Source organism: Pygocentrus nattereri, chromosome 10 (assembly GCF_015220715.1).
Source record: "Pygocentrus nattereri isolate fPygNat1 chromosome 10, fPygNat1.pri, whole genome shotgun sequence".
Classification (NCBI taxonomy): Eukaryota; Metazoa; Chordata; class Actinopteri; order Characiformes; family Serrasalmidae; genus Pygocentrus; species Pygocentrus nattereri.
In genome coordinates this window covers 5,971,323-5,986,435 of record NC_051220.1, presented here as the reverse complement: position 1 = coordinate 5,986,435, position 15,113 = coordinate 5,971,323, and the positions used below count along the sequence as shown (strand labels likewise).

The window sequence follows — 15,113 nt, the reverse complement described above, 5'->3', positions numbered from 1 at the left end:
CTGACTCTTATCGAGTTCCCCTCTCTGATAGCAAGAAAGACCCTTTACTGACTGTTGTAGGATGTGCAGTATTAGAAAAAATGACTGAAAGATGTCTCCAGACTTTTGATGGAAACTGTTAATGAACTTTTGCTCTTGTAATGTATCATTTTAAAAAGTGTGGCTGGTCCTCATTGAAAGAACCTTATTCATGTTTTTCAGAGGGTCTAATTTCGTATTTTATTCTCATCTGCAGGGAACAGCAACTCCAGTGTGGCCCAGTCCAAAGTCAACCCTTACTCAGTGATCGATATCACCCCCATCCAGCAGATCTCCCAGCAGGTCCTGCCCCTCTCCTCTTCTTCATCCAAAGAGAAGGAAGGGGATTCCCAGGAATTACCCAGCAGCCCTGTTGTGCCCTCCGGATACTCGGTGCCTGTACCCTGCGGCTATGCTACACCCTCCAGCGTGCCCATAATTACGCCTGCCTACACCACACCGGTCATCATCAGGCACTTCTCTGTGGATGAGGACGGTAAAGGAAAAACCATTGTTTTTGTTCTGTAGCCCTTTGAAAATGGGTGATAACCATCATCGTCAGTGTCCTTGCACCCTCATAAACTCTGTTTCTCTCCCTTTTTCCTCTGTTCTGCCGCATGACCTCTCTTTTTGAAGTTTGGCCACGAGGAAACTGAGGCTATATATAGCAGAGCTAAAGCTTTGGCTGTGATGAGGGTTTCCTGTTTTCTCCAAAGTGTTACAGTGGCCTCTACTCCTTGCTGTGTGATTAGACCATTTTTCCCTGTTTTTTACTGTTATTCTGCTCTAGTTTTTCCTCACTGATCCTTCAGTCAAACCTTCAACCTTCTGCAAATGCCCCCAGCAGTCTAGTCCAGAAAAAGACCCGTAATATACATACGAAATGATTCGGTTTAAACAGTAAACCGATACGGTCATGAAGAAGTATGCCTTTTATTACCAATGTAAAGCCAGCTGAAGCTTGTTTGGCTGTTTCGGAGTCTTGGACGTGTTCGTTTCTCTTCATCAAGCTAATGGTTTGGTGCAGAAGGTTCAGTGTGGAACGTTCCTCTGTCTCAAAATGTCACCGTGTGGTTTCTGACTGACCTTCAGAGTACGCTCTGGAATGTTTGGAATATACCCTGACAGTGTGGACAGCTATTCTGGATGGGAGTTGAGTCTTTGTCATGCATGTCCACGTTGCAGCTTTTGCTTAAAGGGAAATGATGTTCTGGAGTAAAACACGGCATCATTTTGCAGACAGCAGTGCCACCAGTAGATGCGAACTCGTGCTGAACAAGCAAGTCGTCTCTGAACATTTTTTTTTTTTTTTTGTCCTGAATTTTGTAACGTCCTGCTGATGATGGTCCAGATGTTTCTCCACCCTATCTTACTTTAGGTGTAATGTCGCCCCCGGGTGGTGGAAATAGTTTTTATTGTTAGATGTCAATCACATTGGCTCATTCTACTTCTGTAATAAAAATAATAATAATAAATACAGATGATACCTTTCTCTCCTGCAGTGACCGTGGTGGGGACGGGGAATTTGACAGACAGGTGAGTGGGGTTTGTTATTCCTTTTGGTCAGTCGTTATAATAAAGTTAACACTAACTGTATTTTCACTAACTACATTCTTTGACACACACACAAAAATTGAATAAATGGAATCTACAGAAAGCCTTTTATGTTAAATTTGATTGATTTGAATAATAGTTGTTATTGTAAATCTCCTTCAGCAGATGTGCTTCCCTGAACAGCTGTAATGTGTGTCCTTTTTGTTTCGCTGCAGTGTCTTCAGTGAAGAGTATCCAGTGATAAGAGAGGAAGACGCTCTGACTAAATGGGTTTCGGACCCTGCAAACACAGCCTGGATGGAGAGTAAGGCTCGATTTAATGACGTCATAAAAATAGCAGCATTTTGTTTCAAACTTTTTCAGAGTGGCTCTGTAGCTTGTGGGTGCTGTAATATGTCCAGTCAGCATTAAACCACAGGCTTCTTCTCATGCTTCTGGGTATATTCTGGGAAAATTCTAATAACAACATCCTAGTAATCATTCAGTGTGTACTTCCATTTTCTTGATAGGAATCCACATTTTATATTTCTAGGGCAACCTTTGGGTTCAGCCTGCCAGTATATTGATGTAATCACCTGATCGTGAGCTCGTGTTTTGAGCTTTTTAGAATTATTTCAGGTGAATGCCGTTATTAAACCTCTTGTGCTCATGCGTATATTTCGGTTTGTCCGTCTTCGTCCATCCAAATGAACTTGAAATGAAATGCTGTGTGCTTACAGTTTACTGCTGAAAGCCATAAATCTTAGATACCCCTTGTATTTTTTTATTAAAAAATCATTTTTTAAAGAGCAGATCACTGAAGAGATGCCATCTGAGATCCAGTTTATAGCCCAGATTTGTGGAGAAACGTTCAGTAGACAAAAAATTCAGTTTTTTTATTATAAAGTTTTAAGATTACGTCACCCATCTGTTTGACTGGAAAGAAGACAGTTATAGCCTCATACCACACCCACCTTTTGAATGAAGCTTATGAAATATGAAAGCTATGAAGTAAAGAATATGACAAAGTGCATTTTGGGACCACCAGTGTAGTTAAAAGGTTAAGTTAATCACAAGTACAGAATCTCGAGTGTTTTCCACTGTTAACTTTGCCAGTCGTGTGTTTACTTCACAACAAACAGAATGAGAATTGGGTGCCTTCTCATCAGCTGGGTTGAGGAAAGTAAAGGTATGAAAGAAAGCAGGACACAGATTTCTTCTGATTGGTGCCATAACACATCTCACACCTATCTCATTTGGTCTGGACCTTCAGACTTCTCAGTTTGGCCTGAACCAAAACAGCAAGTGTGAAGGGTGCCTCGGACCATGGCCTGGACCAAAGGACCAAAGTTTGGTCTGACCAAAAGAGGCGATCTTAATCTGGATTAAACTGAACTGAGATTGGGTCCATTTGCAGTGTGAAAACAATTTTGGTTGGCTCAGGCTTTCAGACCAATTACAGCCATTAAAGAACAGAGGAAGACAAAGAACCAGGAGAGAGGTAATACGAGCCACAGTAGCACACGATGAGAGAATGAGGCGAGATATTTAATTGTGATTTAGTCCAACGAAAAAGTCAAAATTCAACTAAAAAAAGCATAAAGATGCCGAAACTTATGTTGTATAAAATATAGTGGCAATGAAATGAATTCATTCGTTTTTCTCCATTCAAACAGAAAAGGCTACCCACCGAATTGACAGCCAATCAGTGTCCAGTATAGGGAGGTTTTAGACTTGTGTTTTAATAGTTGCATACAATAAACAGAAAAAAAGACAATTAGATTATTAATCACAATTACTGATATGGCAGTTCATTGTCAGCTAAAATTTCATGATCATGACAAGCCTACATGCTTATATAGACATCAGTGATGCATAAAAAGGCCAAAAAATGGTACAGTAAAATATACAGTGTCATATTTCTTGTAGTTTTTTGCATTTCATTAAAAACACTGTTCACATCAGCGTTCTACTCGCCATCTTATTATCCTTCACATCTCAAATTTCATGCAATGTTCCGATGACATGAAGGGATGAAAGGCAACCTTAGTAGAGCCTTAATAGGACAATGCTACAGCTTTTGGACTGCAGCCTGAGATGATTCAGGAGGTAGTGTCACCCAAAAATGGGGGAAGTCCTCACTAATTATTAATGCTTATAACCAGATACTAAAAGTTCTGTTGGATCAGTTCTCATGTCTGCTGCAGATGAGTCTGAGGGCAGCGGGGAGAGCTGTGTTTGAGGAACGTTTTACAGAAACTCTTAGCCTTCTTTTCTCATTTTCCTTTTTCTGAAGTGAATTCCCAGACCCGCTTCCTTCCCCTTCTGCAGAGGAAGTGCTCGTCCGACTGGGCTTTCCTTCACGGCAGCAGCATCCGCTCAAGTCAGACTGTCGCATGATCAGCACAAACAAAAACCCGCCGTCATTATCGTTTACGCGTAGAGACGAGGGCTTTTAGGACGATTGTCTGCGTTTGTATTTCAGATCCGGATGAAGTTATTTATGATGATGTGCCTCAAGAGAATTCTGGATCCACCACAGGTCAGTGTCTCTCCCTCCAGCTCTCTCTGCCTCTCTCTGACTCTCTGACTCTAGAGAAGCTCACTTCTGCATTTCATTGCTTTTCTTCACATCTTTGTCTTTGCTCATTAGCCCTTCTAAATTCCGCCTCTGTAAGTAATCAAATGGAAAGTAATCGTGTCCAGATTGTATTTATTTCTCGGAATTATGTGCCATGATGCATTAGGAGTTATTGTCATTGCACAAAAGTTACTTTTAACACTCTTTAAAGGGGCATTCTGACTAACTAGGATTTAATGTTGTCTGTCATGTTATGTAGTATTCTAGATTTTCATCAGATTTTTGTCCATCAATGTTCTCTCACTGCAATAGAATTACACAAACACATCATACAACTGACTGTGTGCAGCCAATTCTGACCGTTTCCCTAGCCCAGTGGTCCCAACCCAGTCCTTGGGCCCACATGGGATGGAACAAAAATGTGGACCACTCTGGGGTCACCCTGAGGGCTGGGTTGGGAACCATTGAGCCAGCCACTGGGCTATAGGCTAATAAATACCTAGCAGTAACATTAATGACACACCTAAAAACAAGGCCCTCAGAGGGTTCTTCAGTGCAGAAAATGGTTCTGTATAGAACCATGAACACTCAAGAACTTGCTTGATTAAAGCATAAAGGATGCATAATGGTCATGAAAGAGTTTTTCAGATTGATGTGCTGTAGATGGTTTTACTTGGAACCTTTTTGAGGTAGGGTTCCATATAGCACCAAAAAGGGTTCTTCTGTTGTTATCAAGCTTGTAGCCATGGAAGAACCCTTTTCAAAAAGGTTCTATATAGAAGCATACACACAAAACATTCTCAATCAGTCTGAAGAAAGATTTCATGATGCAAAGAAACATTTAATGATGCAAAGGGTTATTTGAGTAATCATGGTTCTATATAGAACCATGGTTCTATTGAAGAACCACCTTTCTTAAGTGCGTGTCAGGCTTCCTGTTGCATTTTCCAGCTATCGAAAAAACAAACATTTCAGACGGCCCCCAAAAATCCTCCCAAAACAGATGTAGTTTTTCAGAAGTTCCTTCTACTTTCAAGATACATTATTTCCGACACTCTTAAAAAGACATGGTTCTTTAAGGGTTCTTTAGTAAAGCAAATGGTTCTATATAGAACCGTGAACACTCAAAGAACCCTTTGCATCATTAAAGGATTCTTTCTGTGGTGAGACAAATTTTCGGATTGATGGAGATTGGGCTGTAGATGGCTCTATATAGAACCTGTTTGACAAGGATTCTATATAGCACCAAGAAGGGTTCTGCTGTTGTTGTAATATCAAGCTTGTGATCATAGAAGAACCTATTTTGGTGCTATATAGAACCCTTTTCTAAATTGTTCTATGTAGAACCATCTACAGCACATTCTGAAGAAAAGGGTTCTTTGAGTGCTCATGGTCCTTCATAGAACTAGTTTCTGTACTCTGGAACCCATGAAGAACCATCTTTTTTAAGTGTGTAGTCTTTAAACTGAAGAATCTCCCCCTAAAGTCTACACACTTAAAATGATCATTCTTCAAGGGTTCTTTGGTAAAGAAAATGGTTCCATGAACACTGAAAGAAACCTTTGTATCATTAAAGAGTTGTTTGCATGGTAAAATGGTTCTTCTGGTTGATGGAGAATGTGCTGTAGATGGTTCTACATAGAATCTTTTTAAAAATGAATCTATATAGCACCAAAAAGGGTTCTTCTTTTGTAGCAAGTTTGATGTCGTAACCATAGAAGAACCCTTTTTGGTGCCCTTTTAAAAATGTTTTAAAGATGAAACATCTACAGCACATTCTAAATCAGTCTGAAGAGCCATGTCATGATGCCTGAGTAAAGGGTTCTTTGAGTGTTCACGGTTCTATACAGAACCATTTTCCTTACTAAAGAACCATCATTTTTAAGTGAGTAGAGCAGCACCACTGCATGATGTGAGATGGCCTGTTTCCAACAGATATGGTGATGGCTAGATTTTATAATTTGACTACAGTGTTTCTTTAATGGCCTACAAACAGCTATGAAACTGAACAGACGTGGACAGAAGGCTCAGATGGAACTGATTTACAAAGCAAAAGCATTTGTGAAACTACAGATGAAACCCTGTGGGTGGTGAAATTTGTCCACTCAGCATTAGCTATGACTTATTCTCATGCCTATGCAGTCAGGAAATGTTCTAATAATACCGCTCTAGTAATCTTTCAGGTTTTAGTTTCATTTTCCCAAAAGGAAAAGTGAATAGCAACTACAGTGGGAACAAGACGGCAAGATCCCATAAACACTGGGAACAAGCCAGATCCCAACAATGAAAGCGTGAACTTTTAGCACCTGCACTGCGCTACATTTGCTCTCTTTTACGTCTCTTACTGTGTATTTCATACATTATATATTGGTCAATATTTATACTTTTCATTCATTTAATTACATCTCTGTTAATGTTTATATTACTGTCTTTTTATATTTAAAGCGCTTTGGATTACAGTTGTGTATGATGTATGATGTATAGATAAATTTGGAGGGGTTCACTGTGTTAAATGCTGACCTGAAGTCAACGAACAGCATTCTGACATGAGTTGTGACGGTCCAGGTGGGTCAGTACAGTGTGGAACGCCATGGAAGGCAGAGGTAGGCAAACTGGCGTGAGTCCAGTGTAGCAGGCAGACAGAACTTCAAATGAGAAAGATCTAGTCTTTCAAAGCACTTGGAGGTGAGGGCGACCGTGTGGAAGTCATTCAGAGCTGAAGGAGTTGAATGGTGGTGGTCTTGAAGCTAGTCAGGACAACTGCCTGGGCCATGTCTGTGAAGACCCCAGCCAGCTGCTCAGAGTGTGACAGACATCCGTGGTGACGACTGCGAGTGACTGCTCATCAGGTGGTGAGTCTGTTTTGGAGAAGACCACCTTATTTCTCCTGTCGAAGCGAGCATAGAAGTGGTTGAGCTCTTCGGGGAGTGAGGCACAGTACTGCGTGGTTTAAAGTGAGCAATTGACTGTATGCCTTGCCACATACGCCGGGGGTCAGAGGAGTTGAAGTGCTCTTCAATCTGCTGTTTGTAACAGTGTTTAACCTTTGAGACGCCTCTTCTGAAATTGGCTCTGGCTCAGCTGTGAGCCTCCTGATCTCCAAACCTGAAAGCAGCATCTCTTGCTTTGAGCAGGAGGCGAACATCTCTGTTCATCCAGGGCTTCTGGTCCTATGCAAAAGTTTGGGCATCCCTAATCAAATTGCACGTTTTGTTGATTTTGCTGATTTAAGACAATAAGTTAATTGGAAATAAATGACCGCATATGACTCACTGTATGTGTTTTGTTCGTCAGACCCAGATGAAATGATCTACGATGATGTGGAGCTGGGGGAGGAGGGCGGTAGTAGTTCCCTGGATAACGGCTGGAGCTCCAGTGAGTTTGAGAGCTATGAGGAGGGCAGTGACGGAGAGAACGGTCACGCAGAGAATGGACTCCCGAGCGCCTTTGTCCGCGGACGCCCGCCGAGCAAGAAAACACACGTGTGTATTTTACTCTTCCTAATCCACAAAACTCACAACTGCATGCGCTGGGATTGGCTACATGACAAGAAACAATGTCAGATTGTTTCCTGTACTTTCTGTACACAGACGATTAATGATGGCATCATGAATCGCTGATAGTTTCTCTGTGTTCTGCTTGCCAGCTGAGTTGGACAGTTTAAATGTGAGAAAAAGCAGCTTCAGAATACACTTAAGTATATTTGTCTTGTAATCTGTATGTTGGGTGAGATAAATAGGTTGTCAAAACACTGTAGCAGCGCAAGCTGTGGTGGTGTTTAAACCGATAAAGCCGTGCTGCAGCCGCCCTCTCACGGTGTGCCTTCCCTCATGAAAACGAATGTAGCTTTTGACATTTGTGCATGATTTAGGTGCACATTAGCATGATTTAAAGTGTTCTTTACACTGTGAAAGGGTTCTTCAGATTGATGGAGAATGTGGTTCTATGTAGCACCTTTCTGAAAAGGCTTCTCTATAGCACCAAAAAGGGATTGTACATCATAATGATAGAAGTATTTTTGGTGCAATTTAGTACCTTTTTGAAAATGTGCTTTATAAAACCATCTACAACACATTCTCCTTCAATCTGAAGAACTCTTTAGGGATGCAAAGAACCCTTAAATCATGCAAAGAGATATTTGAGTATTGAGTAAGAAGTATCATTTTTCAAAGTGTAATTTTTGCCTCATATTTGCAGACGCTTTCGATAAAATATTGTATTTAATGTTCCCACAGCTTGGGGATGTGAGCCATCCCGTCTTTGTTTTCATCGTTATGGTAATTGTTTCTATGCCAAATTATGACGATGTAGCGTAAAATCCTGTAAAGCAGCACCAGTGAGGCTGTAGAATAATATTGGTGGTGTAGAGATTCAGAACCGGTTTGTTTTCACAGGTTTAGGGATATTGACTCTGGGAAGTGCCGGAGTTCCAGTTCAGAAACACTGCTTTGTTTTCTGTTCACACGCAGGCATTTGTGTCTATCTGTGTCTGTATGTGTTTGTCAGTATTATGTGAGAGAGAGATGGACAGTGAATGAACGTGGGTGAGTCAGTGACGGTCAGTGAGTGCGAAAGAGAGGATGAGTACCTTAGGAAAGGAATGTGTGTGCGTGTGTGTTTGTGCTCTGGAGTGCATGTGAGGTAACTCCCGCTCTGCCTCTGTGCAGCTGTCTCAAGATCTGACGCGTTTGAAAGAGCACTATGAGAAAAAGGTGAGAGATCTAATGGCAAACGCAGTGGGGACAGTAGAACTCCAGCAGCTCAGACACAAACATGAACAGAAGGTAAAGACCGTAGAGTTCGTCCCATCAGCCTAAACCGTCTGTCTGTTTGTCCAGGTCTTCCTTTCCCTGTTTAAAGCGATAGTTTGGGGAGAAGTTTCAATTTATGCAATTGTCCCCTTAACCCAGGTGAGCAGTTAAGGCATGTTTGGTGTCTGAAGTTTGCTTTGCACAACTGACCATTTTCTAAACTCCCCTGGTCACTAAAACACAACATAGGCCCAGTCCCATTTCTTATTCTTGCCCCTGCCCCCTTTTTTTTTTTTGAGTGTTACTTTGCCACTTGTAACTGAGTTACAAGCAGGAGTGGTTGTGATCCTCCCCATGAAATGGAACCCACTTTAATTAAGAGTATTTCTTCATTAACAGCTACTAGCACTGCTCTGTAGGCGACCCTGCCAGTCTACATTGACAGCAGAGGAGGGGAAGGTTCAGCTCCTCACTGCTGGGCTTTAGTTACATTTAGAGAATCATACGCCTTCATATTATTTATTGTTGCCCTTAAGTGGCGGAATTTAAGGTGGAATAGGAAATTTAGCTGGCTAGCAAGACAGACATCAGCATACTATTAACAATTTTCTTATGCTTATTATGAAGAAAAGGACCATAATACACTGAAATGACATTAAACTAAGATAATATAGTGGTTGTCATTTTTGTTGTAGTTTTTAGTCCCTGATTGTGACGTGCGGTCAGAGAGCAGACACTCGCAGTTCAAAAACAGAGGTGACGTTTTACAGGGACAGGCAGAGAGGAGTCAGAAAAGCATGTCCAGGATGGTCCATACAATAACCAAGGCAAACATACCAAGAAAGGGCAAGGCAAGGCAAAATCCACAAAACAGGCAGAGAGTCAAAAAAACAAAGTAGTAAACAAACCAGGCAAAGGTACCAAAAGGGAAAGTCCAAAAACAGGGTGGAGAGAAATCACAAGTGGGAAGTCCTACACGAAGATACTGCACACAGGAAACAACGCTCAGTAGGTCTCCAAAGAAAACAATACTTAGCAAGTGCAGCAAATCTTAGATCTGAACTAAAGCCTGGGCTTATATCTATCCTAAATGATCACATGACCATATTACACAGCTGTGAGGAATCAGTATTCAGGTGATCTGGATCACTGATAGAGCGACTGTGTTGTGTCCTGGGTCATATGATCTTGCAAAGGATCTTGGGATCTTGGGAGTCCGAGTCAGAAAACAGGGAAGGAAATGGCTCCTCCTCACGAGTCCACAACGGATTCTGGGAATTGTGGCCCTGAAGCGAATGCGGATTGGTAGCAGGTGAGACACTGATGCAGCAGTGTAGCCCTAACACTTCGCCCTACCTCTTTCTTCGCCCTAGACATGAACATGCAAAACAGAGGTGCAGGGCTAAGAGGGGAAAATGGGATTCGACCTTAGTCTGTGCACTTCTTAGTAGAGACTAAATGCACAGATAAAAGTCAAAATGGTAGAAGCCACATCTTATAGCAGGCGCCTCAAGCCAGGTGTACACGGTGTGATTTTAGTCCAGTGTAAGCCCAGTTTGGTCATCACAAGCTAAACTTCAGGGCTTTTAGCTTTATCAGTCATCGTTTGATATGTAGCTTGAGGAGTGAGTGCAGTTAACCGCCCAGGCATCAGGCTCAGTTTGAGCAGTCAGACGGTTCACGTGGATTTGTCCGACATTTTAGTAGCTTGTGTTGCAGTTTAAACAGTCTCTGGAAGTGGAACATAAACCACATAAACACAACCACTCTACACAGGTGAGCACGAGGAACAAAATACAGACAAAAAGTCGACTTTGTGTGCGGTGAAGTTCATATATACCAGCTTTACTCTGTGTGGCTAAATAGTATCACAAGGTATAAAAGTTAGAACATGATTTTTAAAAATTCTCTTTACAAAATAGGCTGTAGATAGTCTGTATTGCCCTACCGTGTCCATCATCTCTTGGGTTTATTTCCAGTGCATAGTGTGGCACAAAATGCCGAAACTGCTGTAGCTCAGTTTCTCACTGTTTTCGCTTGGTGAATTTTTTTCAGTGAAACAGCTTTATTGGACATGGTCAGTATACGGGCCAGTCTCAGAAGGTTTTCATATAGCGTGAGGATATAAATTGGACATTTTTGCTGTACGTGATGGTCCGATCAAATGTCCAATGTGTGCTGTCACCAAAGAGCAAGATTTCCAGGATCGAACAGTGTGTGTCTGGCTTTAGAGCTAATTCTGAGTGATAAGACAGTTCAGGTCTTTGATTTAGGAAAACTCTTATTGCTGGTTGGCCAACATGCAGCGTTATGGCACAGCGTTAAACTTTAGTGAAATGTACATTATCAGTGGTTTACTCTAATTTGAGTGAATCGTGTGTGTGTGTATATATATATATATATATATATATATATATATATATATATATATATATATATATATATATATATATATATTATATATATATTATATTATATATATAAAATATAAAATAAGGTACCTTTTAAAAAACATGGCCCTTTAATGGTATAAAGAAATTCTTCACTGTAGAACCATGAACACAGAGAACACTCAGAGAACCTTTCGCATTGTTTAAAGAGTTCTATGCATCATTAAATTGTGCTTTAGATTGATGGACAATGTGCTGAAGTTGATTCTGTGTAGAAGCTTTTTGAAAATAGTTTTATATAACACCCAAAATGGTTCTTCTGTTGTTACAATGTCAAGCTTAAAACAATAAAAGAACCCTTTTGGGTGCTATTTAGAACCGTTTTCAGAGTCATCTTTAGCACATTCATGCACATTTTCAATCAACCTGAGGTACCTTTTGCAAAGAACCCTTTAACCATGCAAAAGGTTCTTTGAGGGTTCATGTTTCCGTATAGAAACATTTGGCAACACTTTACTGTAGGGTGATGTTCATAAGGCTACATGACACATACATAAGGTTGTCATTACAACTGACATAACCCTACATAACTATTTGTAAATGCTTGTTCCAATAAGAGTCATTTTGTCATTATGTCCGGTAAAGTAGCCTTCATGACAGATGACGCCTGTTGTAGTAAGCATATATAAACAGTTTTGTGGGGTTATGTCCGTTGTAATGACAACTTTATATAGGTGTCATGTACACCTTACAGTAAAGTGTTACCAAACATTTTGAAGAACTTTTGAAGAACGATTAAGAGCACAGATACTCAAAAAGTACTTAAGTGTCCACTACTGTTCATCACATACTGACCTGAGATATTCGCACCTTAACTGATGCTGTATTGCATATAATTATTAATTAAAATAAACAAGATTCCTGCTACTACTGTCCTTAGCTATGCATTACTGCTTTTTCACCTACAGAGTCTGAAAGCAAGCAAATCTATAAGCTTCAGTTGCTCGTTAGCTATGTTGGCTTCACAGCTCCAGTGCAAAACTAATTAAGCAAACTTCAAACACCAAACATGTCTTGGCTGATCGATTACATTTCAGCTAATGGGGATGTTTTGAAAGTGATCTTTCACCAAACTATTTCTTTTTACCCTCTGATGGTGGTGGGTTGCCCTACTGGGTTCAGTCCACTTTAACATGACATCTAATACCTTCCTCCTTGGCCTGTACCATCCATGCCTCAAAGCTTGTGGCAGTAGGAGTGTAAGCATGCTAGGGTAGGGTCTGTCTGTGTCTGTGCGTCTGTTTGGTGTAGTGGGTGTAGTCTTTGTTGGTCCTTGTCATTCGTGTTGCTTTGCATGTCATTTAAATGTTGCCAGTTACTCTACACCAATCCGGCATAACATTCTGACCGCCTCCTTGTTTCTACACTTATTGTCCATTTCATCAGCTCCACTTACTGTATAGCTGCACTTTGTAGTTCTACAGTTACAGACTGTAGTCCATCTGTTTCTCTGATAGTTTAGTGTTAGTGGAGCTGATAAAATGGACAGTGAGCGTAAAAACAAGGAGGTGGTCATAATGTTGTGCCTGATTGGTGTAAGTTCATGTTGTAAACCATAACTCTTTCTGACTGCTCCAGCAGTTTAGGGGTTAACTAATATGGAAGAACATGGGTCTAATATGGTATATATGGTTCCCAGTTTTGGGTATATGCAAAACGTTTTGGATTGTCAAATGATTGCTAACCTGCTGCCCTCAGCCAAGAAGCTAGTTTCATTTATGTTGAGTCTCCAGGCTTAGATAACGACTAAAGTCCTACACAGTAATAAGCATCTTTCCTAGAGATGTACTGTACCTGTGTCTCTGAGGGGTCTTGGCAGGTTGAGCTGCTGCTGCAGTCGATCGTTTTTTGGTTTAATATGCTTTTTTCCCACTCTGGTCTTGTTCCGTTGTATCTGTTCTCATATCAGTTGGTGGAGAAGATCTGTTTTATACATTAATATAAATTTGATATTTGATATATTTTTTTAAAGCAGGGTTTCTCAACTTCAGTCCTGACGTCTGCCTGCACAGCTCATGCTCTGACATACTTCATTGAACTAGAATTTTAAGACGCTAGAACTCCTGTAGTCCATCTGTTTCTCTGCATACATTGTTAGCCCCTTTCACCCTGTTCTTCAGTGATTAGGACTCTCACGGGACCACCGCAGAGCAGGTATTATTTGGGTGGTGGATCATTCTCAACACTGATGTGTTGGTGGTGTGTTAGAGTGTTTTGCGCTGGTACACGAGTTTTTAAACACCTCGGTGACCAAAAATATCCAGCCAACAGCGTCCTGTGGGCAGCGTCCTGTGGGCTGCGTCCTGTGGGCAGCGTCCTGTGGGCAGCGTCCTGTGGGCAGCGTCCTGTGGGCAGCGTCCTGTGGGCAGCGTCCTGTGGGCAGCGTCCTGTGAGCAGTGTCCTGTGACCACTGATGAAGGACCAGAGGATCACAAACTGTGCAGCAGCAGATGAGCCATCGTCTCTGACTTTACATCTACAAGGTGGGCCGACAAGGTAGGAGAGTCTAATAGGGTGGACAGTGAATGGACAGTGTTTAAAAACTCCAGCAGCACTGCTGTGTCTGATCCATTCGTACCAGCGCAACACACACTAACACACCACCACGTCAAGTGTTCCTACAGTCCTGGGAATGATCCACCACCCAAACAGTACCTGCTCTGTGAGGGTCCATGGGGGTCCTGACCACTGAAGAACAGGGTAACAGAGTATCAGAGAAACAGATGGACTACAGTCTGTAACTGTAGAACTACAAAGTGCAGCTATATGGTCAGTGGAGCTGATAAAGAGCCTGTGTGATGTAACATTTTATTGTTTCAGTTTACCTTCTTAGTTTACAAGGACATCATTAAGGGATTCAATAGTTAAAAGCAATAAAAATCTTCACTTTAATAAAAGCAAAAAAAAAATTTTTTTTGGCAAAGCAGTTTTCACTCATATTTATAGACTTGGTTTAAGGTGGTTTTGTGAAAATGACCCGACTCAAGTATTAGTCAGGCTTGTATTGAATTTGAAGCAGGATTTGATCGTGTTTATAAGCTAATAATGTTGCAGGGAAACAGGTGGGCCTGTAGGATTGGAGTTTGGAAACTCTGATCTACACCAAAGTTCTTCAGTGTGGGCCACAGCTGTGCAGTGTAAAGTAAAATAGTCTCTCTTTCTTATCACGTCCTTCCTCATTCTCTTCTTTGCTGAACCGAATTGAGACTTGCCGTTTCAGCATAAACATTAGCAAGCTACATTGCTTGAGATGTAGGTCTTGATATCTTCAGTACGTCTGACTCAAATGAGCAAGGAATCTTTATTTGAAGCAAAAAGAAATGCTGTGGCCCACAGTCGGGATTAGACGCAGTAACAAGACTAACGGTTCCCAAGATGTCTTATCTGTGCACTGTTGCCAGACTGCAGGACTAACAGGTGTTTGTTGTTATGGAGCAGATGCAAAAGCTGGTGAAGGCAGCTAAGCATGGGACCAAAGATGGCCTGGAGAAAACTAAAGCTGCGGTGAAGAAGGGAAAGTCCTTCATTCGGACCAAGTCTTTCTGCCATGGTAGGGCCACTGCACAGTGTTTGCCTCGTATTTAGGCTCGTTTTCCTTACTCTTTTCAGCCTTTGCACATCTTCACTTCTTCAGTCTAGCTCAGTCCAGCGCTCAAATACCTGACTTGAAAATCCAAACAAAGACGTTTGGATTTTAGAGTCAGGGTTGTTAGCATTGGATTCAAATATAGATGTGTTAGTTAATTCTTGCGTATACTTGGGTCCCTTAATCTGATTCAA

At 41.3% G+C, this 15,113-nt stretch overlaps 1 protein-coding gene across 3 annotated transcripts in view; it reads left to right on the top strand.

The window, feature by feature from the left end:
- The window catches only part of arhgef10 (Rho guanine nucleotide exchange factor (GEF) 10), a 143,986-nt gene that overhangs the window by 35,489 nt on the left and 93,384 nt on the right, over window positions 1-15,113 (top strand). The window contains exons 4-10 of one of the 3 annotated variants that reach the window (XM_017707801.2): window positions 236-514; window positions 1,521-1,554; window positions 1,788-1,876; window positions 4,037-4,093; window positions 7,427-7,614; window positions 8,800-8,916; window positions 14,772-14,883. In XM_017707801.2, the coding sequence (XP_017563290.1) occupies window positions 236-514; window positions 1,521-1,554; window positions 1,788-1,876; window positions 4,037-4,093; window positions 7,427-7,614; window positions 8,800-8,916; window positions 14,772-14,883 (876 nt within the window). Of the gene's footprint in view, window positions 1-235; window positions 515-1,520; window positions 1,555-1,787; window positions 1,877-4,036; window positions 4,094-7,426; window positions 7,615-8,799; window positions 8,917-14,768; window positions 14,884-15,113 lie in introns of all 3 variants that reach the window. The other 2 variants (XM_037542203.1, XM_017707802.2) reach the window with 2 other exon arrangements.